Source organism: Meles meles, chromosome 9 (assembly GCF_922984935.1).
Source record: "Meles meles chromosome 9, mMelMel3.1 paternal haplotype, whole genome shotgun sequence".
NCBI lineage: Eukaryota > Metazoa > Chordata > Mammalia > Carnivora > Mustelidae > Meles > Meles meles.
This window is the reverse complement of record NC_060074.1, coordinates 29,965,703-29,993,299: the sequence shown is the minus strand read 5'-3', so window position 1 is coordinate 29,993,299 and position 27,597 is coordinate 29,965,703. Positions and strand designations below refer to the sequence as shown.

General features: G+C 53.3%; 1 protein-coding gene across 1 annotated transcript; it reads right to left on the bottom strand.

The window, feature by feature from the left end:
• Window positions 1-10,135: 10,135 nt before the first annotated feature.
• Window positions 10,136-27,188, bottom strand: LOC123951098 (serine/threonine kinase 11 interacting protein). The gene is made up of 25 exons (XM_046019765.1): window positions 27,111-27,188; window positions 26,855-26,941; window positions 24,207-24,412; window positions 23,944-24,018; window positions 23,565-23,660; window positions 23,079-23,186; window positions 22,893-22,964; window positions 21,684-21,810; window positions 21,351-21,454; window positions 21,126-21,221; window positions 20,854-20,895; window positions 20,525-20,671; window positions 20,239-20,323; window positions 19,126-19,452; window positions 18,754-18,947; window positions 17,439-17,555; window positions 17,163-17,337; window positions 14,098-14,328; window positions 13,900-14,003; window positions 12,776-12,873; window positions 12,503-12,681; window positions 12,187-12,268; window positions 11,909-11,979; window positions 11,165-11,412; window positions 10,136-10,532 (listed from the first exon to the last, which is right to left on the bottom strand). The coding sequence occupies exons 2-25, from the start codon at window positions 26,913-26,915 to the stop codon at window positions 10,383-10,385; spliced, it is 3,195 nt and encodes a 1,064-aa protein (XP_045875721.1). The 5' UTR covers window positions 26,916-26,941; window positions 27,111-27,188; the 3' UTR covers window positions 10,136-10,382.
• Between the last annotated feature and the right edge of the window lie 409 nt (window positions 27,189-27,597).

The window sequence follows — 27,597 nt, the reverse complement described above, 5'->3', positions numbered from 1 at the left end:
AAAAAAAAAAAAAGAATGGCCACTGTGTGTGAGAGACAAAGGGGACCGCAGAGGGGACCACAAAGGTAGAAGCTCAGACTGCAAAAGTAGAAGCCTCCTCCTCCACCCAGGCTGACCTGAACGTCCCCACCCTGCATGCTCAGGCCCGGAACGCTCGTGGGACACAGGCAGCACTGCTGAGGTCTGTCCCGGATCCAAGAGCCCAGGAGCCATCCCACCACACCACCCAGATACCAGTACCAGGGAGCTGGGAGCAAGCACATGAGAGAATGGTCGTCTTTTTTTTTTTTTTTTTTTTTTTTTTTGAGATTTTTTTTTTATTTGAGGGGCACCTGGGTGGCTCAGTGGGTTAAGCCTCTGCCTTTGGCTCAGGTCTTGGGTTCTCAGGGTCTTGGTATTGAGCCCCGCATCAGGCTTTCTGCTCAGCAGGGAGCCTGCTTCCCCCTCTCTCTCTGCCTGCTTCTGCCTACTTGTGATCTCTCTCTCTCTCTCTCTGTCAAGTAAATAAATAAAATACTTTAAAAAAAAAGATTTTATTTATTTGAGAGAGAGAGAGAGCAAGCAGGAGAGGACAAGCGGCGGGGGGGGGCAGAGGGAGAGGGAGAAGCAGACTCCCCACTGAGCAGGGACCCAGCCATGGGCTCGATCCCAGAACCCTGGCATCATGACCTGAGCCGAAGGCAGACACTTAACCCACGGAGTCACCCAGGCACCGGGAGAATGGCCATCTTATTAGCAGGCCTGGGCACTCCTTGTGTCTCTTGTTACCATGGCACTCCTTACCAACTCCATCCCTTAATCTTTTTAAGTTTATTTATTTGGGGTACCTGGCTGGTTCCTTCAGAAGAGCATATGACTCTTGATCTCTGGGGGTCCTGAGTTCGAGCACCACCCATGCTGAGTGCAGAGATTACTTAAATAAACTTTAAAAAAAAAAAGTCCCTCTATCCCTAAATCTTAATGCTAACACAATGATAACCTCATTACCTTAAATGTAGGTAGTGCTGTCGGAGTTACAAACCACGTTGATATCCATAATCTCATTAGTTCACAGCAACCCTCGGAGGTAGAGTGTCTTAATCCCATTTGACATGCTAGAGAGAAATAAAAGCTCAGAAAGTTGAAGTGATTTGCCCATGGTCCAAAGCTCCGTAGGTAGCCTGGCCAAGAACTGAACCCAGGGGCACCTGGCTGGCTCAGTTAGTCTCTTGATCTTAGGTTTGTACAAACTCCATACTGGGTGTAGAAATTACTTAAAATTTTTTTAATTGTTTTTAAATTAAACCTGGTGGCTTCTGATTTCATGTGCAATATTTATCCCCATACATTACAGGGTCCCTAGCCCCCACCATCCTGTCCTGACGCCTTTTCCTGCAACTGTTCAACCTCCCAGGCCATCAGCACAAACTGAAATATATTAACTTTCCAGATGAATTTTTTAAGGAGATTGCATCCCTGCTACTAGAAGCTGTACAAGGCAGTGGTTAGACATGAGACTTCAGAGCCAGGGTTCTGAGTTCCCAGCCCAGCCCCCGCCGCCACACAGTCACATGACCTTGCGCAAATTACTTACCTTCTCTGGGCTTCAGATTCCCCATCTGTAAAATGGTAATAAGGGGTTGTTGAGAGAATGAAATGAGTTCATCCATGTGAAGTGCTTAAAACAGTGCCTGGTACAAGTAAGGGCTTGATAAATGTTCGCTAGCTTCTCTACTGTTACAAATCTAAGAGACACACGTGCCTGGGTGGTTCAGTGGGTTAAGCCTCTGCCTTCAGCTCAGGTCATGATCCCAGGATTTGGGATCCAGCCTGGCATCGGGCTCTCTGCTCAGCAGAGAGCCTGCTTCTCCCTCTCCCTCCCCCTCTGCCTGCTGCTCCCCTTGCTTGTGCTCTCTCTCTCCGTGTCAAATAAATAATAAAACCTTAAAAAAAATCTAAGAGACACAGTACTGAAAAGACCTCGGGTAACTTAGAATATGAAAAATGATGGGGCGCCTGGGTGGCTCAGTCGTTAAGCGTCTGCCTTCAGCTCAGGTCATGGTCCTGGCATCCTGGGATCGAGCCCCACATCAGGCTGCCTGCTCAGTGGGGAGCCTGCTTCTCCCTCTCTTACTCCCCCTGCTTGTGTTCCCTCTCTCGCTGTGCCTGTCTCTCTGACAAATAAATAAAATCTTAAAAAAAAAAAGAAAAAAAATGATAAAATGTACGCACATGAAATAAGTGGAAATTGCCTTGCACTTACAAGGACAACTTAGTCTTTCCGCCAAACTGAAGATGCTAGTCACGCAAATTCCGAGAAGACAGAGAGATCCAGAACAGCCTTTACCTCCACCGGGGTAGATCCTGACCCTCCTTGGCCAGTGGACCCGTCTTTGCCTTTGTAATCCTCACTCAGAAGACTAAAAAGGAGTTTCTGGAAGGTGGGAGGGCATGGGCTCAGCCCCCAGCTGCCATTCTGGCTCGGAACTCCCTCTGGCCAAGAGTATCCCCTCACTGCTCCTCAGAGCTGAGCACCCAGTGCCATTTGCTGTTGACTGGCCTCATGGTGAGTAAGACCTTATTTTTACAAGAGACATAACAGGGCTGGAGAAAGAGCCCCAACTCTGGAGTTAGAGAGACTAAAATAAAAATAAAATGAAATACCAGTTCAATGCTTGGTGCAGAACAGACACTCAACAAAGGTCATTCCTATTTACTCTTGCTGTTGGCCTGCGGTGGTTATCCCATCCTCACCGGTGTCCCTCAGTAAACCTGGACTCAGATTTGAAACAAATCCAGTCTCGGGAGGACACTGCCTATCCCAGGAGATTCTCTCACTCCTGCAGAGCCCAACTTTCAGCTTGGAGGCACGGATTCTTTGTGGCTGGACTGACATTTTGACATATAAATCTGTGTCATTTCTCTCTGCTCCCCCAACCACCCGATCAGGAAGCCTGCTTTGAATTGTGTTGTTTTTTGAAAATGGATAGAACAGAAACCTGTAAGTCTTTTTGTCTTTTGTTCACCCAGAGCCAAAGCCTCAGGAAAACTAGGGAGGTTTGCAGAGGAGGAAAAAGAAAGAGTTAGCAAGACATGCAGTGTCTTGGCCAGAAATGGGGGAGAGGCCGGAAGCTGTCCCAGATCCCTTGTCTTGCCTCATCAGCAAAGCAGGAGATGCCCCTAAGATGTGGGGGGTGGGGAGAGTGAGGTCAGGACGTCCTGCCAACCTCAGGGAATGGGGGCTTGAAATAAACGGTTTCAAGAATGTCCTAACTAAATATTTCATGCATACCCAAGAGTGTAAACTGAAACCAACAGACTCCGTACTCTACACCAGCTCTGGGGTGTTTGTCAGTGAAAAAAACCTGACATGGTTCCTGCCCTTGGGCACGTTACAGTCAACAAACGAGCAACATGTCAACTTGTAATTACAAAATACAGCAAGTGCTAGTTACAGAGAACATTCCAGTGCACAGTTAAGGATGGGCTCTGTAAAGAGGGGACAATGGAGCAAAGACCTGAAGGATACAAAAGAATCAGCCATGGGATGAAGGGTGTGGCGGGGGGCGGGGGTGTGCACAGGGCAAGGGAGGGCCTTCCAGGCAGAAGGAAGAGCTTGGGACTGGCCAGGTGGCAGGAAAGACCCAGAATGGAGATTTGGGCGCTGAGGATCTGGATGGTGTTCTTCTGGTAGCTTGTGGTATTCCTAGAACCTGGGGCCACAAGGGACAGACTGAGGGTCTAAGGGTGAGGGTGCCTGGCTGCCTCAGACGGTAGAGTGTGCAACTCAGTCTCAGGGTTGTGGGTTCAAACCTCATGTTGGGTGCTGAGATTACTTTAAAAAAATAAAATCTTTAGGAGCACCTGGATGGCTCGGTTGGTTGAGCGTCTGCCTTTGCCTCCGGTCATGATCCCAGGGTCCTGAGATCGAGCCCCGCATTGAGCTCCCCGTTTGGCATGGAGCCTGCTTCTCCCGCTCCCCCTTCCCACTGCTCATGCTCTTTCTCAAAGAAAGAAATAAAATCTTATTTTTTTTTAATGAGATAAAGTGACTAAAGGTAAACCAGAGTGGCCAGTCTAGAAGGTCTAAGAGGCAATATATACCATTTAGGAAAGAGAGAGAGGTCCTGAATGTGAGATTCTGCAATCCCCTTGGTGAAACTCTTAACCCGAGCTTCAGCTTCCTCCCCTATAAAAGAGATCAGGCTTTTCCCTCAGGATTGTACTGAGCGCAAGAGTGTCCATGAAACAATCAGTACAGAGAGCCACACAAATAGGGGCTCCAAAATTGCAGCTGTGACCATGTTCTTCTCCCATAGTCTCACCCATCCTGCTTGAGCCGGCCCCAAGGAACCGCAGTTCTCTCCCTCCCTGGACGATAAGCTCCTTGAAAGCAGGGGCAGGTCTGATTCCCCCTTCTAGTCCACCCTCCCACCTATTCACAGCAGAGCCTGGCCCATTCAGGGAGCTCAGTAAATGTTGTAGAATCGAAGACAAGTGCATGAGTAATTATAGTAACTAATAAACTGAGGGATGTTTTTGCAGAGGACAGAGAAGTCACCGAGTCCAAAATGATCAAATGACAAGGGACGGGCCAAGAGAAAGCACGCTGCGACTTGCTCAGCTCCCCGGCCATGTCCGGGGTTCCCTCTGAGCCACACCGGGGAAATAGCCACTCATAAGGGGATGGGCAGTAAGAGGCAGGCTTCTTTCATCTGCTTACAGAGGGCATTTCGAGGCAACCAAGTGGGCTGCAGTAACTCACGGGCAGTTTCTGAAACCAGCTTGGATTTGAGGCTTGATGGCTCACAGACCACCCCGTGGTCTGTGGATTAGTCCCATCCTCGCTGGAGATGACAGGGTCACAGATCGGCAAGGGCGAGTTGCCTGTGGTTAAATAGCAAGCCTCAAAACTAAGGCATAAATATGGACCTTCTGTGCTCAAAACCACTGTCCTCTTCCCGTACGACTGCCACACCACGCTGACTGGTGAGCACACAGGTGCACAGTTCTGCAGTCACCGAGACAGGCAGCACGTAGCACAGCCCTGGGGCAGGATTGCCAACCATGGCTAAGCAGTCTGGGGAGGGTCTGCTCAGAAGCCACCAAGGGCATCCTGGCAAAGGAGGAAGGATGTCACCCTTCATTCCACGTGAAAGGACTCACTGACTATATCTCCCATTGAGAAAAAAAGAGCCTTCAAGCTGACCTACACCCCACCTTCCAAAGTCTCAGGAGTCAAGATTTATCACTCAGTTTAGGGGGCACCTGGTTGGTTCAGTGGCTGGAGTGCAGGACTCTTGATCTCAGGGTCATAAGCTCAAGCCCCACTTTGGGGGTAAAGTTCACTTTAAAAAATAAAATTTAAGAAAGAATAAGAACAAAAAGTAAAAATAAATTCAAAAAAAGATCATTCAGTTTTGGCCACTAAACACCCTAGGACCTCATCTGAATTTTTAAATGTTACTCTTTTTTTTTTTTTTAAGATTTTATTTATTTATTTGTCAGAGAGAGTGAGCACAGGCAGACAGAGTGGCAGGGAGAGGCAGAGGGAGAAGCAGGCTCCCTGCTGAGCAGGAAGCGCAATGTGGGGCTTGATCCCAGAACCCTGAGATCATGACCTGAGCCGAAGGTAGACCCTTAATCAACTGAGCCACCCAGGTGCCCCTTAAATATTACTTTTGAACCAAAATACATTCTGGGAGTTTAGAAATATTTTTAAAATAAAAAGTAACAGAGCCTCGAAACCATCCCTGACCCCTTCTGCCCCATTCTCATCTTCATTCCCACCACCAATTTGTTTGTCTCTCTGGAATTCATTTATACAAATAGAACCTAACAAGAATGCATCCCAACCTACCTTATTTCTACAGAAAAATTGGCAGAGTGCCATTATGGACAGTTTTAGGGAGTGAATCTTTCTCTCCACTGCCTCAGGCCACTACTGCCAGCAAGCCCAAGGCTGGAGAGCCAATCAATAAGAACTTGTTAGGGGAGGGAAAGGCCAGACTGAATGGACACGTCGATCTCTGGGGCTAGTCCAGGGTGTAAGAGGCAAGTGCTTGCGGATGGACATCTGTGCGCAGGCATCAGTAGCGAGGCGGTCCCGTCCGCTCAGTGTGGCACGTGTTGGAAGCAGGTGCATCCTGGCGCCTAAGGAGACACCAGATACTTCCAGGGGCGGCAATGGCCTCACCCTTGGCAGCTTCCTTGGTGGCCAATACCAGTACCTGTCTCCTGGGTCGCCAAAGACACAGCACCCCCAGGACGAAGGGGGCAGAGGACTTTGCTGCTCTGTTAAAACAAAGCCATGTGCAGAGAATTTAAGCACAAAGAAACAGGAGGATACTCTTCGGCTGCTCCGGCCTCACACCACTTGGCAGATCATCCTAGAACCCCTGCAGGTGACTGCCCCATCCGGCCCATGACCTGCCAAGACTTCTGGGGAAGCGCTTGTAAATGGGCCGGACCCGTCTGAAAGGCAGCTCTGGGCCAGGGGCTGGAGAAGGGCTCTCTCGGGGCCAGTCCTGGCTAGCCTCCAGACAGCGCAAAAATGCTGTTGGGGAAGGGGGTGTGCACACCGCCAAGAAAGTGACCTCATATTTTTGGGAAGTTTTAATTTGCTTCAAATAGAAATTCAGGCCAGCTCTGAGCAAACAGAAGTAGGTGAACTTGTTTTCCGAACCTCTGCACTGTCCTTTCTGGGCCCCTCCATCCTCGTGCAGGCCTGTCACCGAGGGCCGTCTACCCTAGCCAGCATTTCCTGACTGGCCGGTTCCAAGATGCGCACTGCTTCAACCAGACCAGGGTCCTGCTGCGGGAGGGGAAGAAAGAGAGACCATCTGGTTCCACGACGTGGTGGAACCTCTGGGGCCTCAGCACCAGCCTTCCCAGTCCAGGTCATTTCCATACACAGGGCTCTTTCCTTAAACTCTTTCCTTAAGCTCTAGGTCTTGTGACCAAAGCACTGTAATAAACACTTGGGGAAATGAGATGCTTTAAACAACACACGGGCGAAAGAAGGGCTCACTGAGCCATAGCTGTTGGATCATTACCATCCTCCTTATCTAGAGGTGTGCCTCTATAAATCTTCCAGGGAGCTTTCAGGGCTGCCCTCGCCGTCCCCTCTCAGCAGTCCTGGCCCAGAGAAGGTAGTTGCTCTCCTGAGAGTGGTTTATGAGCCTCCTGCCCTGACACATGCTCTAATGGGCTCTGCAGTAGGACCTGTGTCCTATTAATCTCTGTCAAGTGAAGGAATAAATAAACTCACCCATTCAGTATACTTATGAATATGTAACGAACATGTTTCAGGACAGGAACAATGCTGACCCGCACGAGGGTCAGAGAAGGCAGCACCGGGGGCTCCTGGGCGGTCCAGTCGGTTAAGCGTCTGACTTCTTGCTCAGGTCATGTTCAGGGTCCTGGGACTGAGCCCCACAGCAGGCTCCCCACTTAGCATGGAGTCTGCTTGTCCCTCTCCTTCTGCCCCTCCCCCAAGTCGTACACTCAATTCTTTCTCTCAAATAAAATCAAAAGGAAGGACTGAAGGGAGGAAGGGAGGGAGGGAGAGAGGGAGGAAGGGTAAGTAGAACTAAGGAGCGAGCTCTAACCAGTATCAAAGGCTTCTACCTCCTAGGGTCCCACATTTCCTTCCCCTCCTTAGGACCCAGGGGCTTCTCTACTGTACTTTTGCTCTTGCAGGGCAGGAGGCTGAGTGACTGCCCTCCAGTGCACAGATTATTTCCCCAACAATTCCGTCTTCTGGGGTCCCAGGGTTTGCAGAGGGCTGGCTGGGTCAAGGGTGGAATTGGGCCCCAGGAGCCCAACCCGGTCTTCTCTAGCCTACAAAACACCCCAACCCCAGGCTCCACCTTGGACATTCCCAAAACAGCTTTCAGTGAGGCCTGACCGAGTTTTCAGGACACATCCCTCCCCATGAACCCCAAATCAAAGGCCTTCTAGTGGGGGAGAAAGGCGCAACCCCCAGTTCACCATAAAGAAACCACACCCCCCTGCTCTCTAGGTCCACACCTTCCAGACCCTCCTATGTTGACCTTGCAATGGTAATAGAAATCTCAGAGATAGGGCAGTCCTCTAAACTCAGGTATGCAAAAATGACCTTTCTCTTGATAACTTTATCTTTGTAAGGAGCCCCCGTTTCCAGTCAACAGAGTTGATCCAATATCATTCAAGTCAACTCAGCCTTTTCGGTGATTTCAAAATTCCTTCTATTCCAGTCTAACTTGCTCACATCCCCATTTGGGGCCTGGGCTTCCATCATCCTCCTGCTGGATTCCTACAACAACCGGCTGGCAAGCTCTCTGCCTGCTCTCCCCTGACTTCCCTGCACCCCAGCCACCCACAGGATCCTCTGGACCCCCTCCCTTCTCCATTCAGGAGAAATCTGGGCAACTAACCTGCCAAGTGCTTCCAAAACGCCACCTCCATGTGCTCTGGTGGCGCAGGGAGCACCTGACAGGTCACTGTCCTCCGTAATTCCAAACACAGAGATAGGCCCAGGGCCCCTCCACCCCGAGAGCCCCAGTGTAAAGGGGAATTGTTCCTACACTGCTCCTAACGCCCTTCTCTAAAAACTCTCCCCTCTCCCATTGCAGAGCTCTTGATATCCTTCTATGGTTCCTTTCAAACCTCTTCCTACTGCTTAGCTCTCCGACTTAATGCCTAAAGATTGGCATCTTTGTTCCCTACAGTTCAGCACGAAGGGGTGAAAATCACCCATGAATGAATACGTCACCTAACATCTCACTGCTTCAGATACGTACAGTCCACCCGGCTTGCCCGTCCTGGACAAGTGGAGGATTGTGCATGGCTGAGTGGGCCGGGCTCCCTCTCTGTGAGTGGGGCTGGGCACAGAGGCCCAGCAGAGGCAGGGAAGGGGAGGCAGGGAGGCTCCGTGGTTTGCAGACTGCCCTGGCTGTGAAGTCACATGAGCCTGGACACAGCAGGGCTCCTCCCTTCACTGATGTGACCTTGGATGCGTTGTTTAACTTCTCTAAGCCTATTTCCTGTAACAAGACGTCACCCCTTTCCCAAGACCCCCCATGAGGAGCAGAGACCATCACTAGGCACCCGGTTCAGTGGCCTGCATATTAAGGGCTTGGTAAAGAAGAGCCTCTCCAAAACCACCCAGAAGACTCGGCCAGAGCCCACCCTCTGCACACAAGGGCGGCCTGCAGAGTCTCCAAGGCTCCTTGCCCAAGCCTTCCTCCCAGGGCCTCTCTACACAAACATGTGGGCACCACTCCTACATTCATTTTCAGGAGCAAAAATCAAATCCCAAGTCAGGCCAGCTCACGTCAGAGTGGGGATTTATGCAGTTAGGACCCTTTCCGTGGCGCATTATTTGATTCAATTAGTCTAGGCCAACGAGAGAGAGAGAGAAGGAAAAGAAACAGGAGGGGGTCTCCTTTAGTTCACATAATCTGAAGTCCCAGGGGCACCTGCCTGCAGGCACAGCTGGATCCAAGAACTCCAAAGACACCACCAGAACCTGCCCTGTGTGCCCCTGACCTCAGCTCTGCCTCTCTCTGCACGGCTCCGCTCTCAGGAAAGCTCTCCCCACCTCAAGCCCTCCCAAGGCCGGCAGCTCCGGGCTCACCCTCTCAGCACCCCTCACAGGGAAAGTATACCTCTTTCTTGGGTGCTCCAGCAACCAAACCAGTCACGTGAGCACCCCTGAATGGATCACCGTGGCAGTGGGGACAAAGGTGATAGCATGGGGTCCACCCGACCAGGCCTCTGGGATGCACCAGGCAGGGCTGAGAGGAGGCGACCACTCCCTCCACGGCCCAAAGTCCACACACCTACTCCCTAGACACCCCCCACACTGCGCACCCACTGCCAGCGGCGGAGATTGGGCCCGCTGGAATGAGAAAACGAGAACCCAGCTGGCCCAGCCGTTTGTTCTTTCCACGTCAGGTCCCCGTAACAGGCACGGCTGGCAGAGGCCTGGCGCCCGTGGGTCAGGGATCCCACTTGCTCCCATCGCCTGGGGCAGAGGGGGTCTGGAGATGCGGGCTTACGGGACTGACAAGGCTTGGGCTATCCACTGAGGGAGAGCTGTGGGCAGGGCGGTTTCTGTCAGAAGCGGAGAAGAGCAGACTGCCTGAGTGACACACGGAAACACTCCCCGTGGCAACTGGAAGGGAAACCATTTTATTGATACCTGAGAAAAAGTGCAGGAGAAACATTCCTACTGCCCATGTAGCCTGTCCCCTTGGGCTAGACCATGCCAGGCGACTTCTCTCACCACGCCTTGAGCCGTGGGCCATCTGGGGCCTCATTGACGATCGCCCACGGCTGGAGAAGTTGGCAGCCAGACTTGGGACAGAGAATTTCGGCAGCCATGGCTCCAAGGCCGGGGCGGGCTTGGCAGGGAAGCCTCACCGATCCAGATCTAGAGTCTCTTGGGTCACCATCCGGAGTCCGATAGAAAACAGCTCCTCCCAGGGCTCCCGGATCCAGGCCAGCAGGGCCGTCAGCTGCTCTGGACACACAACACGAAGGGCCCAAAAACTCTCCAGCCGGGACACCTGGAAAGCAAGTGGTAGTGAGGGGAGACTCGTGGAGGATCTGCCGCCCCTCCCTGCTTCAAGGCCTGCTTCCTGCCCCAGGCCTGTGGCCCTCCACAGAAGACCCAGACTTCGAGCTTTTTAAGCAGAACACTTACTGAAGGCCCCACGCAGAAGGCTTCCATGTGTACTGTCTTGTTTCTTTAATTCCCCGTTTTCCAGAACATAAGGTCTGGACTCAACTCCAAAAATCTGGTTGGAGTTCGATTCCTAGATCGACCACTTGTGACCTGGGCAAACTGGTTAATGCCCCCAAGCCTCAGTTTCCCCATCTGTAATAGGCCTAAAGACAGAACCTTGTCCCACGGAGTCTGGGAAGAACAAAGGGCTGGCACCTGGGGCCCCTTCATACGTGAACGCCAACAGCAGCCGGTGCGTTACTGAAGGCCTCTCGCTGACACAAGCTGGGCTCCAGGTCCTCAGGCTTCCACTGCCCACAGCAGCTGCCCTCTCTGTCTGCTGCTCCTCCAAACCCAGCGAGCCCCCCAGCTCCTCACACCCCACTTCTTCATGTTCCCTCCACCACAACTGCCCTTCGCAATTCCACCCCGCCCCCGCCTCTCCCTGTCCCTCTCTCATGCCTGTGGGCACACCTCATCGTAAAAGACCAGCCGCAGGTCCCCTGGGGCGCTGCGATAGAGCAGCACGGAGCTCAAGCTGCTGAGGGGCCACTGCTCCCTGACACGCACAGAGGGGCCTGGCCCTGAGGGCAGGGACGTCTCAGAGGCTTCACCAGAAGCTGCCGGAAGAGCGGGCTCCGCCGGGGAGCCTGCAAGGTCTTCCTCTAACAGGTACAGGGTGGACAGAGTCATCAACAGAGACACAGGGCAGGTGGCAGAGCCTGGAGGGAAAGAGACAGGGTGAGACCCAGACTGGAAAGCCACAGAGGAGCCCAGATCCCCGGGGCGGCCTCCTGGTGCCACTCAAGAGGGGTGAACCACACCATGCCAAGGTGGTCACGGAGCAGCCCCTGGAGGCCAGCTCTCCTTTTTTTCCAACTCCTGGCATCTCTAGACTCCAAAACCTCTAAGGCCAAAGACAAAAGGAAACTGCCCCGTACTCAGCCTGCTAAGAAAATCGCCACACTCCTCTGACAGGATGATCAGACCCAGCCCATCTGCTCCACATCACAGAAAGCCTAACCTCAAAGCAAAGGTCTCTGAGGGCCCAGGAAACCTGTCACCCCATTCAGAGAGGCCAGAAGACCGAGGCTGTCATTTGGGTGCGCCTGTGAAAGAAGTCCAGATTCCAGAAACTGAAAATGCTTCAAGGGCACAGAGGCACAATGTGGGCACCTATCTAGGGGCCTGAGGCAAGACAGAAGACCGAAGCCTCACCTTCCACCAGGAACACCCGAAGGTAGAAGAACAGGGGAGGCTCTGAGGAAGGGTCTCTCTCCAGCAACGGCCTGGGGGGAAGGAGTGGTAAGCCCAGTGGTAGGAAATACAGAGAGGAGCAGGGAGGACGAACACAGGCAGAGTCAGGAAGCGTGAGCATGACCACAGGCTGGCCCACAAGCTCAGGGCCCAACCCCAGTGGGGGCTTGTGGAGGGGGCCCGGACTCCTGGAGCAGCTGTTGGGCACCAACCGCAGCCTCAATCTCCTATCCACTCACCAGAGGCGGTGCTTCGGGGTCACCTCCTCCTCCGTGGCCCGGACACTGCTCCTCCAGCTAGGGGGCAGAGCCTGTAAGACATCTGGACGGAGCCAGCCAGGGACAGGGAACCTCAGAGACTCCAGCTCTTCCATCCCAACCTCTCCACCTCTCAGGACCTTCCGGATTTCAACTTCTAGATTCCAGAAACCTCTATAGGGGATGAGTCCCGCTACCTGTCCATCTCCACCGTGGCCTTGAGACGTGGGCAGCTGTGACCCCTCAACCCCCACTCACACTCCCCACCACTCCCTTCCGTGTCTCTTCCCTCCCTCACCGGTGAGCTCATCTAGAAAGGCCCGGCAACGCTTGGCATCTCGGGGCAGCAGGACACAGCTGCCTGCCCCAGCAGCCCACTCCAGCCGCAGACTCTGTCCTGCCAGCCCCAGCTCGATGCCGCTCAGGTCGTGCAGGGGAACGGCCAGGGCTGGCTGCAGCCAGCTAGCTGGAGGCCCGCTGTAGGGAGGGAGGGCCAGAGCGGTGGCAAAGAGTGAGTGGCGGGACACCCAGCGGGAGCCCTGCCCCGTCCCTGGCGGCCCCACTTGCTCACCATATCTCCCCAGTCACCTTCAACACATAAAGCCTGAGGTCAGACACCACCACAAGACACACAGACTCCCCAGCATGGCCTGCCAACACCAGTGGCACCTAAGGGGAAAAGGAAGGTGATGAGAAAGAGGGGACAGGGAGGCAGCTGCCGGGCTGAGCACGGTCACTACGGCCGACCCTCCCCACTACTCACACATCCAGCCTCACCTGCCACCCCCGCGTCCTGGCCTGCAGGCGGGCTCAAGGGGTTTCCCTGCCTGGCATCGCACCCCCTCTGACCAACCCTCCACACTCAGCCAGACTCCTGGCAGAACTCCAGCAGAACAAAACCAACGGCAGCTCCCCTGCCTCCGGGGCTCCTGCGGCCCTTGGGATCAAGTCCGAGCTCCCTGGCAGACATTTGAGGCTAGCCACAAACAGGCCCCTGCCTGCCCCTCAGGGTCCCTGCTCCCTCCTGACCCCACCCCCTGCCACCCCCCAACCCCACCCCCTGCCACCACAAAGGCAACAGTTTTTCCCCACTAGCTGCCCCTCCTTTAGGACCCTGACACAGGTGGTGCTTCCTTTCCCCACATCACCCCCCATCCCCCAAGAACTCATCCTTCAAGACCTGGATTAGATCTTAGATTGGCTCCCCAAGAAGCGAAGGCCCCATCACTCTAGCTGGATCCGATGCCTCAGCCTGATTCTAGCACGTTCCTAGCTCATGATCATCGGGTTTCTCACACCAAAATATAAGACAGATGGCAAGACTGCTTTACTCTAAACCCTAGTGTCTTGCCAATGCCAGGTGCTCGCAGAGGGACCGATAACACCGTGTACTTGTAGTAGTGACAGAAGGCCCCACGTGAGTCAGGTGGCAGGCTGGGCAGCTTCCAGACCCCGGTGCTCACTGATGCTAGCACACTCTCTGAGGTAGGCATCGCCATCCCCGCAGCAGAGTGCCAACGACAGGTCACCGTCCAGGACCGTGTCCACGGCCACACTGCGAGTGACTGCAGAAGCTGAAACTGGGCGCCTGACCCGGAGCTTCCAGAGCCCCTGTGCAGACACCGTCGGCTGCGGGGGACACAGCGGGCACTCTGGCCAGTGAGGAGTGCAGGGCAGCGCCGGGCTGGCACAGACCTTGAGGCAGCACTGGAACTCCTCCTGGGCATCGGCGAACACCTCGACATCCAGGAAGAGCCGGAGTCGGTGGTCCACAGAGCGGAGGCCGCGGCGCTCAGGGGCTGGGGGCGAGCAGTGGACCATCAGCCTGCCCAGGCTACCACTGCGCTCTCCCGCCTCCCTAAACCACCTTGGTCCCGTTTCCCCACTACTCACGGGGACTGAGGCTCCAACTGTGGTGCTCTCGGGAGACCGGTGCCTGCGACGGGGTCCCGTCAGCCCTACTGCTGTGGTCACTGTGGTCAGGAGGGTCACGGACAGGGCTGGCCGTCTGCAAGGTAGCTGGCGATCGTTCGTCCTGTCTGTGCTCCCTGTCGGTGGTTCCCAGGGACCGAGCCAGGAGAACCACATGATCACTACCACAGTTTGGACACACGGCAGGAGATTCTGGAAGCATGAGCACAGTCCCTGTGAAGCCCCACACACAGCACCACAATCCCCCACTGTGTCATGCTTCCCAGCCCCTCTTAGACTCACCTCGGTCGACATCGCCAGCTTCCTAGGATCCACACCACTACCAACAAGCCCCCTCCACTTCCTGGGCAGGCCAGTTTACCAATCGCTCTCCATCCCAGTGAGCGAGGAGCAAACCCAGACCCAGGGCCCATAGTCACCTCAAACTATACCCCACCTTCTTATTTTAGGCCTTCTCAGAGAGGACCAAACTCAGCCAGACCCTGCTCTGGCCCCCTTCCACAGCCTCGGGCTATCATGTGCTCTGAAGCTCCACCAGCCTCGTCTAAAAGCCCCAGATCAACAGATCAGGAAGGCAGGGTGCCAGGTATGGGTCCAATTCCAGGCTCCGTCACTTAACGGCTGTCATCTAAGCAATCCCAAGTCACCTAAGCTCTCTGAGCCTGGTTCCTCTTCTATAATAAGGGATATATAAGGGAGCACAGACAGTGTCTGTCCTATAGGGTCGTCAGGATGGGTGATGGGATCAGGTAAAGAATCCAGGTCAGGGGGAGCACCTGGGTGGCTCAGTGGGTTAAGCCTCTGCCTTCGGCTCAGGTCATGATCCAGGGTCCTCAGATCGAGCCCCGCATTGGGCTTTCTGCTCAACAGGGAGCCTGTTTCCTCCTCTCTCTCTGCCTGCCTCTCTGCCTGCTTGTGATCTCTGTCTGTCAAATAAATAAATAAAATTAAGAAAAAAAAAAAAGGATCCAGGTCAGGGATCGGCAGTGAGATAGGAAACATTCTCCGAGCAGCTGTCATGGGCATATGCTGGACCCTTTGACAGGGTCCTGGGATGAGGCCCTTGTCGGGCTCCACGCTCAGCAGGGAGTCTGCCTGTCCCTCTCTCTCTGCTCCTTTCCCCACTCATGAGACCGCTGCACTCTCTCAAATAAATAAACTCTTAAAAAAAGAAAAAAAAAGAATTGGGTGCCTGGGCGGCTAACTGTCTGCCTGCAGCTCAGGTCATGATTCTACCGTCCTGGGATCAAGTCAGCAGGGATGCGGCTTCTCCCTCTGCTGCCACTCCCCCTGCCTGTGTTCTCTCTCTCTCTTTAGATAAAACAACAAGAATCCTGACACACCCTGTCCAAGACCGTGCGGCTGCGGCTGGAGCAGCAGCAGCTGCCATTTACACAGAACCTCTGGTTTGTGCCAGACACTCTGCCTGATGTCTCCTTGTGACATTTAAATCTAACAGCACAGGGGCACCTGGGTGGCTCAGTGGGTTAAGCCTCTGCCTTCGGCCCGGGTCATGATCTCAGGGTCCTGGGATCGAGCCCCGCATCGGGCTCTCTGCTCAGCGGGGAGCCGGCTTCCCCCTCTCTCTCTGCCTGCCTCTCAGTCTACTTGTGATCTCTCTCTCTCTCTCTCTCTCAAATAAATTTAAAAAAAAAAAAAAAATTAAATCTAACAGCACAGAGGGTGAGTTCACGCTCTTCTTGCTCCAGATAAGGTAACCAAGGCTCAAAAAAAAGGAGAACATAGCATACAGCAATGTCCAATAATAATGACCCACTGAAGGGACCCCAGGGGCCATACAACCCTACACAGTACAAAAAGGTCTCAAAGAGGATGGGGCTGTTTCCACTGCACACATTGTGCTTCTGGACCTCTGGGGAGGTTCAGGGTTGGGAAGAGTGAAGGGTCCATTTTCTCAATAAATTTTAAACTCCTGTTCCAGCTGCTGCCAGGAAAACAAAGTGGCTAATAAAAGTCATGCATTTTGGGTTGCCTGGGTGGCTCAGTTGGTTAAACATCCGCCTTTGGGGGCGCCTGGGTGGTACAGTGGGTTAAGCCGCTGCCTTCGGCTCAGGTCATGATCTCAGGGTCCTGGGATCGAGTCCCGCATCGGGCTCTCTGCTCAGCAGCGAGCCTGCTTCCCTCTCTCTCTGCCTGCCTCTCTGTCTACTTGTGATCTCTCTCTGTCAAATAAATAAATTAAAAAAAAAAAAAAAAAAACAACATCCGCCTTTGGCTCAAGTCAATGATCCCAGAGTCCTTGGATCGGGTCCCGCATCAGGCTCCCTACTTGATGGAGAGCCTGCTTCTCCCTCTCTCTCTGCCTGCCGCTCCCCCTGCTTATGCTCTTTCTCCCTCTCTCTATAGCTATCTATGGATCGATAGATAGATATTTTTTAAAAAGTCATGCATTTCAACACAAATGCTACCAAGGACATCTCTTTTCTTTTTAAAATCCTTAAAGAAAAAAAAATTTTTGAGATTTTTTAAAATCTGTAAAAAAAATTCTGACTGATCTGCAGAGGAAAAAATACAGAACAGGGTGTGAAGAGATCCCATGAGGCACCACTTGATCTCAAGTAGCTCACAAGGTCAGTCAAGGCAGGACAACCTCAGCCAACTCACAAAGCACCTTACTCAACAGCCAAACATGCTCAGAGGACAGCACTACACCCAGTATGCAGTGAGGGGTAAGCAGCTTTTATGGAGTTTCCAAGTATTAGCCAAAAAAGCAGAAAAAGCCTGCAAGTTATGAAAAAATAATGAGTATGTTTCAACAATTACAGAGATTGTATTTCCTGACTTTTAAAGAGCAAAAAAAGAGGATCTAATTTCTTTTTTTGCGCCTTGTCATTTTTTTTTTTTTTTGTAAATGTACCAGACAGTTTTATTTTCCTTCCAGACAGAAGAGTTGGTCCCCACTTCTTCCTTCCCTGGGTTCCTGCTTTATATTCCCTCCCTCAAAGCCAACGTCTCTGAAACGGTGGGAGTCCCATGGGAAGGAAGGTCAAGGGCAAAACGTGTACCTGTCTTTTGGAACAGAGGCCTCCAGCCTTCCTCACTGTCTAACAAACTGGGTTCCTCTGGCTTGAACTCATGGCCACAGCGCAGACACTGGAGTCTGCCCCCCAACGGGTCTCTCACTTCCCCAAGCTCATGCTGAGCCGCGGTGGCTGCTGGGGTCAGCACAGCAAGCAGCTCCTGAAACAGGGTGGGCCAGAAGCAGCTGTGAGCAGTGGACCCTGTCCCTCAGCCTTTCAGGCCTCCCCCAGTCCCCTAAGCCTCACCCTAGGCCCCGTTACCTGGAGAGCTGCATGGGCATCGGGCTCTAGCACCACATAGCGACGCAGCTGTCGGTCACGGCAAATGTAGGAGAAACGCAGAACAAGGACAGGGGCCCTGGGGAGCGGATCTGAGCCCTGCGCACAAAGTGGGGTACCGGGTAGAAAAAAAGGAGGGAGGGAAAAATGTTCATCACTAGACATCAGGGAAATTGAAATCAAAACCACGTTGAGATACCACCTTACACCAGTTAGAATGGCAAAAATTAACAAGGCAGGAAAAAACAAATGTTGGAGAGGATGTGGAGAACCTTCTTACACTGTTGGTGGGAATGCAAGTTGGCGCAGCCACTTTGGAAAACAGTGTGGAGATTCCTCAAAAAATTAAAAATAGAGCTACCCTACGAACCAGCAATTGCACTTCTGGGCATTTACCCCAAAAATACAGATGTAGTGAAAAGAAGGGCCATATGCACCCCGGTGTTCACAGCAGAAATGCTGACAATCGCCAGACTGTGGAAAGAGCTGATATGCCCTTCAACAGACGAATGGGTAAAGAAGATATGGTCCACATATACAATGGAGTATTACGCAGCCCTCAGAAAAGATGAATACCCAACTTTTATATCAACATGGATGGGACTGGAAGAGATTATGCTGAGTGAAATAAGTCAGGCAGAGACAGTCAATTATCATATGGTTTCACTTACTTGTGGAGCATAAGGAATAACACGGAGGACATGGGGAGAAGGAAAGGAAAAGTGAATTGGGGGAAATCCGAGGGGGAGATGAACCAAGAGAGACTGTGGACTCCAAGAAACAAACCAAGGGTTTTGGAGGGGGTGGGGGTTGGGTGAGCCTGGTGGCAGGTATTAAGGAGGCCACGGATTGCATGGAGCCTTGGGTGTGGTGCATAAACAATGAACCCTGGAACACTGCGTCAAAAACTAATGAGGTACTGTATGGTGACTAACAGAACACAATAAAAATTTAAAAAAAAAAAAAAGAAAAGAAAAGAAAGAAGAGCAGAAATAAAAGAGTTTTTTAAAAAAGGAGGGAGGAGATGAGAGAGATCTGGAAACCGCAGCTCTGGATGTCGTGGAAACGCTCTTGCTCACACCCACACTAGCTCAGCAGCCCCGCTCCTCAGCCCAGCCTTCCAAACTGTCTGAGACCGCAACTTCGCCCCCCCGCAGCTCCCCTGCTCGGCTCCAAGTGCCAGCCAGAGACTGTGGGAAACTCGCAACCCAGCACCCGGCACCGAACAGCCGTCTGTTGAGGGGGCTCCAGCGACAAGCCCAGCCCCGCTTCCAGGACCCCCAGCGCTGGTGCTCACCTCGAGTGCTACCTCGCTCTCGGGCTCCACCTCGGCTGCCTCTAGGCTCTGGAGTTCCAGCCGAGCCAGGGTCCGAGCGGCTTGGAGCTCCACCTCGAACAGGTGGCTGGAAGTGACCCGGAGAAAGCACTCCCTACCACGCACGCCCTGGGGCCCCTCCAGGGGACACACCAACATGGGGCGACACAGTTCGGCTGAGGAGAGACCAGGAGAGCAACCCTGTAAGAAGGGAGAGGTATCCCCGACTCCGCCCTCCTGTGGGGTGGCCCTCCATCCAGAAGGGGTCAGCCACCCAAAGTCTGGGTTGGCCCAGTCTCCCAGATACACCCACCAGCACCTGGCCCGGGTGCTGAATGAGCGCTCACTGCTCACCTTCCACTTCGCCCTCCTCCTGCTCCTCCTCTTCCTCCTCTCCTTCTTCCTCTTTTCCCTGCTCTTCCACCTCCTCTTCCTCCTGGGGCTCCGGCAGGAGCCTGACCTCCTCTGCCATTCCCTGCGGTGACTCCTTCTCTGAGGGCGGAGGGCCAGGCACAGACCCTGGGCTCAGGGGCAGTGTGCTGAGGGCAGGGGTGCTGGGGGTAGCCAGAACGGGGGTACCGGAGGTCTCCAGGTGATTCCTATACTGCAGCCAGTCACAGCCAAACCGTTCCCGGAAGCTGTTCATGAGTTCGAGTTCTCGATGCTGCTGCACAAACCGTCCTGGGCCGGGGGTGGGGGGGGGGTGCACCGCTTAGCGAGCCTGCGCCCTTACCACGACCCCCCAACGACCCCAGCCTCTTCTGCAACTGCTCCTTAGGGTGAAGTCAAAGGGTGTGCGATGTGATGGGGGCTGGGGATCAGAGGGAGGCTCAAGGCTTCCCCTCAGCAGCATGTCCCAAAGCGCGTCCTATGGAGCCCTGTGCTCATGGGCAAGTCAGAAGCACGCAGCATATGCTATTGGGGAGACTCGAGACACATGGGAGTGCGCTGGTGGTCCTGAGATTTCCTGCAGAGAGGACGCCTACTAACTCCAGTCAGTCCAGCCTTTCCCATGCAATCTTTTCAGCAAGTGACCTTTCAACATCCCATACAATTCAAGTTCCCAGAAAAACACTTTGAAAAATGCTGCCCAGGGTCTCTTTTTTCCTTAAACTAGAAAGGAGGAGGAAAGCCTAAGAGACCTTCTGCAATGCTCTGCTCCAGCTCAAACAGAATCCCTCCTACCTGGCAGACTGGGGCGGGAGCCTTAAGACAAGAATAGGGCAGGGTGCCCGCGTGGCTCAGTCCTTAAGTGTCTGCCTTCCACTCAGAACATGATTCTGGGGTCCTAGGATCGAGCCCCCCACATTAAGCTCCCTGCTCACTGGGAAGCCTACTTCTCCCTCTCCCACTCCCCCTGCTTGTGTTCCCTCTCTTCCTGTATCTCTCTCTGTCAAATAAATAAAATCTAAAAAAAAAAAAAAGACAAGTTTAGGGCAAGGGCAGCTGGGGCCGCCACTGACTTACCAGCTGGGGAGGGGTCCAGAGTCCGGGGCTCTGGGTCGGTATCACTGGGTTCCGAGATGCTTGCTCGCCTCACACGGACTCGGCTCTGAAGGTGGACGCAGGATGGATGCTCTAGAACTGGGCCACCCGCCCCACTGTCTGTGGCCACATATCTAACTTTACTCAGAAAGCCCCACCCACAAGCAAGGATGAGGCCTTTCTAACCCCAGCCCATCCGCAAACCAAAGCCCCCAGAAAGGGACTTGAGCTTGAGCCCAGGCACAAGGGGGCCCAGGACACTGTTTACCTTGACCTTCCGGGGCAGATGCTGGGCTACCACACCCCCTGAGGAGATGCTGTCACTCAAGTCAGGACCACCTGAGGTTTCAACAGTACTCCCCGCCGACCATGGCACAGGTTGGGCGGAGGAGCCAAGCCCCGAGGAGGTAGAGGTCTGGCAAGCGACAACAGGAAGGAGAGCAGGGCTGGAGCCAGAGCTGCACCACTGCCCGCAGGGCTAGCTGAGGGAGGGGCCCTACTCTGTAGCTGCCCGGAGAGACCCCCACCCTCTCACCCTGTCACGTCCTCCCAAATCAGTCCTGGATGGCCTACTTCCGGTGCTCCCAGCACACTAACCTGCAAGTCAGTCAGTGACAAGACTTTCCCATCAAGAAGGAACTGGGCAAAGATAAAAGGGGAGGGGCCGAGTCGGTGGCTGAGTACCTGCCCGCCCGCCCACCCAGGAGGGCCCTCCCTGCCCCACAAGAACCAGCGGGAGGCAGCTGCCGAACAAGCAGGGAGTCCTGGGCTGTGGCCCCTCACCCAGGGCTGGGGTGGGGTGGGGGGCGGAGGAGGGGGCAGGACAGGCAGGACAAGGAAGGCAGAGCGGACAGGAGAAGACAGCTCACGCCGGCCGCAGCATCCCTGGCGCGGGGTGACAAGTACTGGGCAGTGGCCGCTCGATGCGCGGGGTGGAACCACAGAGGGTTCCCCTCCAGGTAGAGCTGAAGGGCAGAAGAGGAGACTGAGATGGGCCATGAGGAAGGGCACTCACCAAATCAGCCTGGGAGGAAGGGAGAGGTCCCAAGCTGGCTCCCGGGTCCCGGGAGGTCCTGGAAGTGCTCAGGACACACCTTGCGGAGCTCAGCCAGCAGCCACAGAGGCGTCAGCTCCCTGTGGCCTTCCAGCAGGTTGTATGCCACATCCAGGTGCCGCAGGCTCCTCAGCTGCTCCAGGCCTGGGGTGAAGGCAAGCAGGAAGAGCATGGGGGGGGGGGGGCAGTGCTGACGTAGGGTGGAGCAGAAAGACAAGCCGGGGCACCTCAGACCTACCTGCAGGCCCACCTGAGGCTCTGGAGGCATGAGGGTCCCAGGCTGAATCTCACACTGCCCCTCTACCCCTTCACACTCGCCCCACCCTCTCCTACTCCCTGGCCCCTCGCCTCCTTCCTCATACCACCCACTCACCCTGCAGGCTCCGGAGCTCATTGCCTCGCAGTATCAGGGTCCCCAGAGCAGCACCCGAGGGTCCCATTCTTGGCACCAAATGCAGGTGATTATAGGAGATGTCCAGGTGGTGGAGCTCAGACAAGTCCTGAGTGGGTGTAGTGACAAAGATTTTCTCCTTGACCAGACTCAAGCCTGGCTTCTCTGAGCCTTCTTTTCAAGTAGGCCTCAACTTTGGCCTAAAAAGACTACATACTCCCTGCACAAATGAGTTCATCCCATCCTCCAGCCCAACAAAGTCAACAGAGTTAAACAAATCCTAGAATAGTTCCTAATAGCTCAGGGTCATATCCTTGGGAGGACAACTCCTGCCCCTTACCTTCCCTCCTAGAATAACCCAGGCTACCAGGAGAATTCAGTTTGTTCCAGTCAACAGCTGAAGATAGAGCCCCTGTCTCCCAGCCTCTGTGGGAAGGTAGGAGGCTAACTCTGGAAAGCGCCAGGTAGCAAACCCAGATGGATTTCATATGGACCAACACCCTCTTCCTGCTTTTTGTAAATTTCCACTTCCTTGACTCCAGAGGAAACGGAGTAGTTCCATGAAGGAGAGAACCTGCTTAAGCCCCTGCCTTCTCACGCCTACTCCCTCACTCTGCCTTTAAAACATCTAGCAATCTCTGCACAAATCAAATCTGAGATTTACTCATCCTAAAGTTTATTACAAATTAAAATGGTTTTACTACTGATTACATACCATGATGCCTTATTAGTACTGCACTAGCGTGTGACTAAAATCTGTTCTCACCACAGTAACTGCTGTCCAGCTTTGTCTCTGAGAGCAAGGCCTGGGAGAAGGTTCCTCACCATCATCCCCAAGCTACCTTTCCTGAGCTAGACGCCGGGCTAAGTAACGTCACACAATCTCCGTGACCGCTCTAATACAATAAGAGCAGGTACTCCTAGCTAGGATTCCTGCTTGACAAGATAAGAGGGCCCCAGTTTAGTTTGCCCCAAGTCACGCAAGGATTAGGAGTTGAGATTTGATCGCTGGCTTCTCTTATGCTCCCGCCTGAGTCCCCAAGGAGTATGGCTTCCGGGATGTAGCCCCACCTGGGAGAGGGTGAGGGACAGGACTAAGGTGGGAGCAAACCCAGGTCCAGGAGAGAGGTTCAGAGTGGAATGATCAGAGCCCCAGGTGAGGCCAGCCCCAAGCAGCCTGCTCACACTCACCATCAGGAAGCCCTCACAGTCCTGGACTTGATTGTGGCTCAGATTCAGGAAGCGCAGAGCTGACAAGAGACGCTGGGGCAGGGGGTGGGCAGCAGACAATCAGATACCTCCAGGTAGCCAGCTGGCCCTCCCCCCTTACCCCACCCTCTGTCTTTCCCCAAACCCCCTTCCCTCTGAGGCACTCACCAGGGAGCTGTCTAAGGAAGTCAGTGCGTTGTAGCTGAAGTTGGCAGACAGCAGAGCCAGCCAGGGCAGGGCAGAGCACAGGTCACCACCGCAGGCGGAGAGGAGCTCCTGAGACAGGGTGCTCCATTACCTCCACTGTCCCCTCCTCCCCATTCCAAGCCATTGTCCCCCAGCCATTCATTCATTCTTTACATACTAAACTTGGCCTGCAGAGATAGACTGAAAGCAAGCCCAGGGTCCTGCCCCCAGGAGTCTGTTCTGGGGAAAATGGGGAGATGGACATGAGAATACTGAATATAAGATGGTAAGGGTGACCATAAACATACAGACGGGTACACAGCACTCTGGCAGCACCACAGAGGGGGCAAGGACACCGTCCAAAGGGACGCGGGAAGAGGGGAAGGCTGCAGAGAACAGGGAATGGCAGAGTGTGGTCCTCTACGTCCCTAAGAATGGGAATTTGGGCCCAGCCCTCATCCTCCTTACCTCCAGGGCCTGGATGCTCCTGCTGCAAATCAGGGTCTCTAGCTGGGAGTAGATGCCACAGAGGCCACGGAGGCAATGAAGAGGGACACCTCGGAGCTGAGGGGGAGGGAGGGAGAGAGGTGAGAGGGAGGGAGACAGACAGAATTTCACAAAAGACAGAGGCTTCAACTCACTTCCCCTTTTACGGGGAGGGAAAAGATGACAAAGCCAACCATGGTTGAAGGCAGTGTTAAATGAAAGAGAAGATGCCGTGTTACTGCAGAGCAGTGGACACACTCAGGCCTGGCCTGCCCACCAAAGGGGAGGGGCCCTTCCTCCCATTCCCAAAACGTTGTTTCCAACAGGGCTATACATGCCGGCATCCCCCAACACTCCATACCTCCAGCTGCCGAAGGGACTTGAAGGGAAAAATCTTAATGGGCCCAGGGAGGGAAGAACCAGGGATGTGGACCAGCTAAAAGAAAAAACCTCATGTCACCAAGGCCACACACCTCCCTTTCCTTGGCCTCTCCACCCTCACACAGGCACGCACAGCTCTCACGCCTTCTTGGTCTGGGCCCTGTAGACTTCTCGCGCCCCTGCCCCTCCCCACCCCCAGCTCTTGGGCTCTTCCCACACCCTACACCGTTCCCACCGCAGGACCTTAAGGGAAAGAGTTTTCTGCAGCACATCAAAGAGGAACTGAAGCTGGAGGATGACAGGGGAGTCGGCGGGGTGAGAGGGCAGAGCCACGAAGCCTGTCTGGCCGGGGCCCCATGGCCCCAGATGCAGCTCGAATACATGGTTCAGCTGTTGCAGGGTGGCGGTCAACAAGCTCAGGGTGGAACAGCCGGACAGGACCACATCGCCTGCAGGGAAAGGCGCAGACAGTAAGAAGAACATGACAAAGGGGTCTTTTTTTTTTTTTAAGATTTTATTTATTTATTTGACAAACAGAGATCACAAGTAGAGAGGCAGGCAGAGAGACAGGAGGAAGCAGACTCCCCTCCGAGCAGAGAGCCCGATGCAGGACTCGATCCCAGGACCCTGGGACCATGACCTGAGCCGAAGGCAGAAGCTTTAACCCACTGAGCCACCCAGGCACCCCAACAAAGGGGTCTTTCCCTTTATTCTGAGACTCTGTGACCCTGGGATACACCCACTCCAATCCATACAGTAGAGCTCCCACTGCTGAGGTCATTCTCTCTCCTCCCTACTCAACAGTCTTCCACAGCTCCCCTCCAGCTTCACAAAAATCCTAACTCTTCAGTCTGATGACAGGAGTTTGTGTTCACTACAGCCAACCAACTTTTTCTAATTTTCTTTCACCATCTGCTCAAGAGAGTCTGGTCTACTCAAGGTGCTGGGAATACAGTCAGCTTGGTTCACAGACTCCTCATTTTCTGGCACATTCCCTTCCACTCTGCCCAGGTTGAGACCTTCCTCCTCTAGAGAGGCTTCTCAGTGCGTGACACAGGTGTCCTTTTATACTATAATCACTCACTTTACATAAAAGCTGGTTGGGTGTTTCACCTTTTTTTTTTTCTTTAGTAAATTCTGCACCCAACATGGGACTCGAACCCACAACCCCAAGATCAAGACTTGTGTGTTTCACTGCTGAACCAACCACGTGTCCCACGTGTTTCATCTTTACCTCTCTGATTGCAAAAGTAATATTCACACTTACAGAAATTTTCTAACCATCCCAAAATGCATATCATAGAGAAAAGAACCACTCATTATAGCACTGAAGCATTATTCACCATCTCCATGTTAAAACTGCTCTCTCTAATAAGACTGTCATCTTTGAGGACATCTTTTGATCACCTTGGTACCAATCACTGCACCTAAGAAGTAAAGCTATGAGGTAGGCATGGAGAAATTTTTTTTTAACTTTTTTTTTAAAAAAAAAAACAAGAATAGAGTCAAAACATGTTACAAAAATATTACAGAGAGGTACCCTACATTCTTCACCCAGTTTCCCCCAATGTTTACATTTTATGTAAATATGACACAATATCAAAGTCAGGAAACTAAAATGGTCTGTACCTATAGTTCTCTGCTACTTGTCTGGCATTGGCGTGGATTCCTGTAACCAACATCACAATTAAGATACAAAACTACGCCAGCACCATTAAAATCTCTTGCTACCTCTTATAGTCACACACACACACACAAACACCATCATCCCTAACCCTGGAACACCAGGTCAGATTTGTGCTGAACAAACTGATAAATCCTGCAACCTCACATGAAGGATGTTGAGGTACTAGACACTAAGGCTAGACGCAGACAGGGTTCAAAGACGCTTCTCACCCTCAAAGAGCCTCCTAGTATAGAAGAGATAAAACATGTACACAGTTAATAAAACAAGTCAGAGAGTAAAACTGCTCTAAAGAGAGATTCCACAGACACCACCAATGCGAGTACAGACAGCGGGCAAGTGGCTAACATTAATCAGGTGGTATATGGCAGACAACTTTTTTACCTCATTTAAACTTCATCGGCATCTCCTAAAGAGAGGCACTACTGACCACCCCTTAAAGAGATGGAAACTGGGGCTTGGAGAAGAACGCTAATTGAGCTTATATAAATTGCAGTAAGTTGTTACTTCTGTCTGATCTCAAATCAAGACTTGTTCTACCACAACGAATGTCAACCACACATTGAACAACCGTGTGGCTCCACCGGGCCCAGGAACTAAAAGAAGAAACTGTAGTAACAAGAGCCACCAGTTCTGAGCCCTTACATAGTATGCAAACATTGTCCCAAGCCCTTCACGCGGGTTAAGATTAATCCCCACAACGACCATTTGAGTTAAGTACAATCGTTATGTCATATTCCTGCCGTGGAAAACTGAAGCTCAGAAAACTTAAACAACTTTGCCACGTTTGAAAGAGTTGGGATTCCAACCCAAGTGCATCTGACTGCAAATCTCGTGCTTTTAACTCTACTAAGGGCTTTGCCACAGAGCAATGATTATGCCAGTCCCGGGTCTCCAGAGATTTACAGCCAAGTAAAGACCACTTTCCTCTTAAGAGTATCGGAGAACACGTTGAGGAAGTGGCACTGGAGTTGGGTCTCGAAGGATGGCTAAGGTTCGAAATGTCAAAAACAAAGGACCCTGTAAGCAACGGCACCAGAGAATAAACTTTAGAGGAGTTAAAAAAAAAAAAAAAAAAGAATTGACGCCAGAACCTCGTAACCTTAAACAGCTGTAACTCTATGACTTCTAAGGGGAGGAGTGTCTCTGGAAGGCAGGGTGCACCCCCACCTTGCCCCAGCCCCAGATCAACCGTGTATCCACTCACCGGAATCACGCAGCAGCCCAGCGAGCTTCCACACTAGGGAGTCCCGCTGGGCGGTCGTCATGGCCACGGGACGCTGGGGGGCGGAGCCTGGGGAAAGAGGAAGCGGAAGAGCCTCAGGTGGGTGGTGGTACCAAAAGCCCAGGACGTCCGCGCAAACCGAGGACTCGCGGGGAGGAAGAAGTAAGAAACAGGGCGAGGAAGATCGTCCTCCCGGGTACCCTTTGGAGGAGCGTAAGGCCTGGCCACCCACACTGACCTTTTGTGTGCTCCTCCCACCAGCTCTGCAGTCCGGCACCTATCAATAATGGCCAGGAAGTTCCGCCCCGGAAGGAAGTCGGGTAGGCGGGACAACCGGAAAGCCCGCCGGAGCTGCCGGAAGCCACGGCCTCTGTCGTGCTTACGTGTCCGACGGAGGCGGGGACAGATTGTTGCGGACTGGGCGGTCCCTCGTCAGTTGGGGACGCTGGGGCCTGGACTCCAGCCCCCCCATCCCTGCCCCCACCACCCCCGCCCCATTTGTGGTCCTAGCTCTGCGTGGGTCTCCCGCTCGGCTCTCCAGGGCTTCTGCAGGCCTGGGAGGAAAACCTGACTTCTTGTTTGCAGACTGGGCGTGGAAGCACCGTTTGGGGGAATAGAGTTTTCTCTGTGAGGAAAGGACTCGGCCAGAGCGAACGCTCGTTTTCTAGTTAAAGGAGAACGCGCTCGCCATGTGAAGTTTTTTGGTGTCTGCTGCAAGAGCTGGG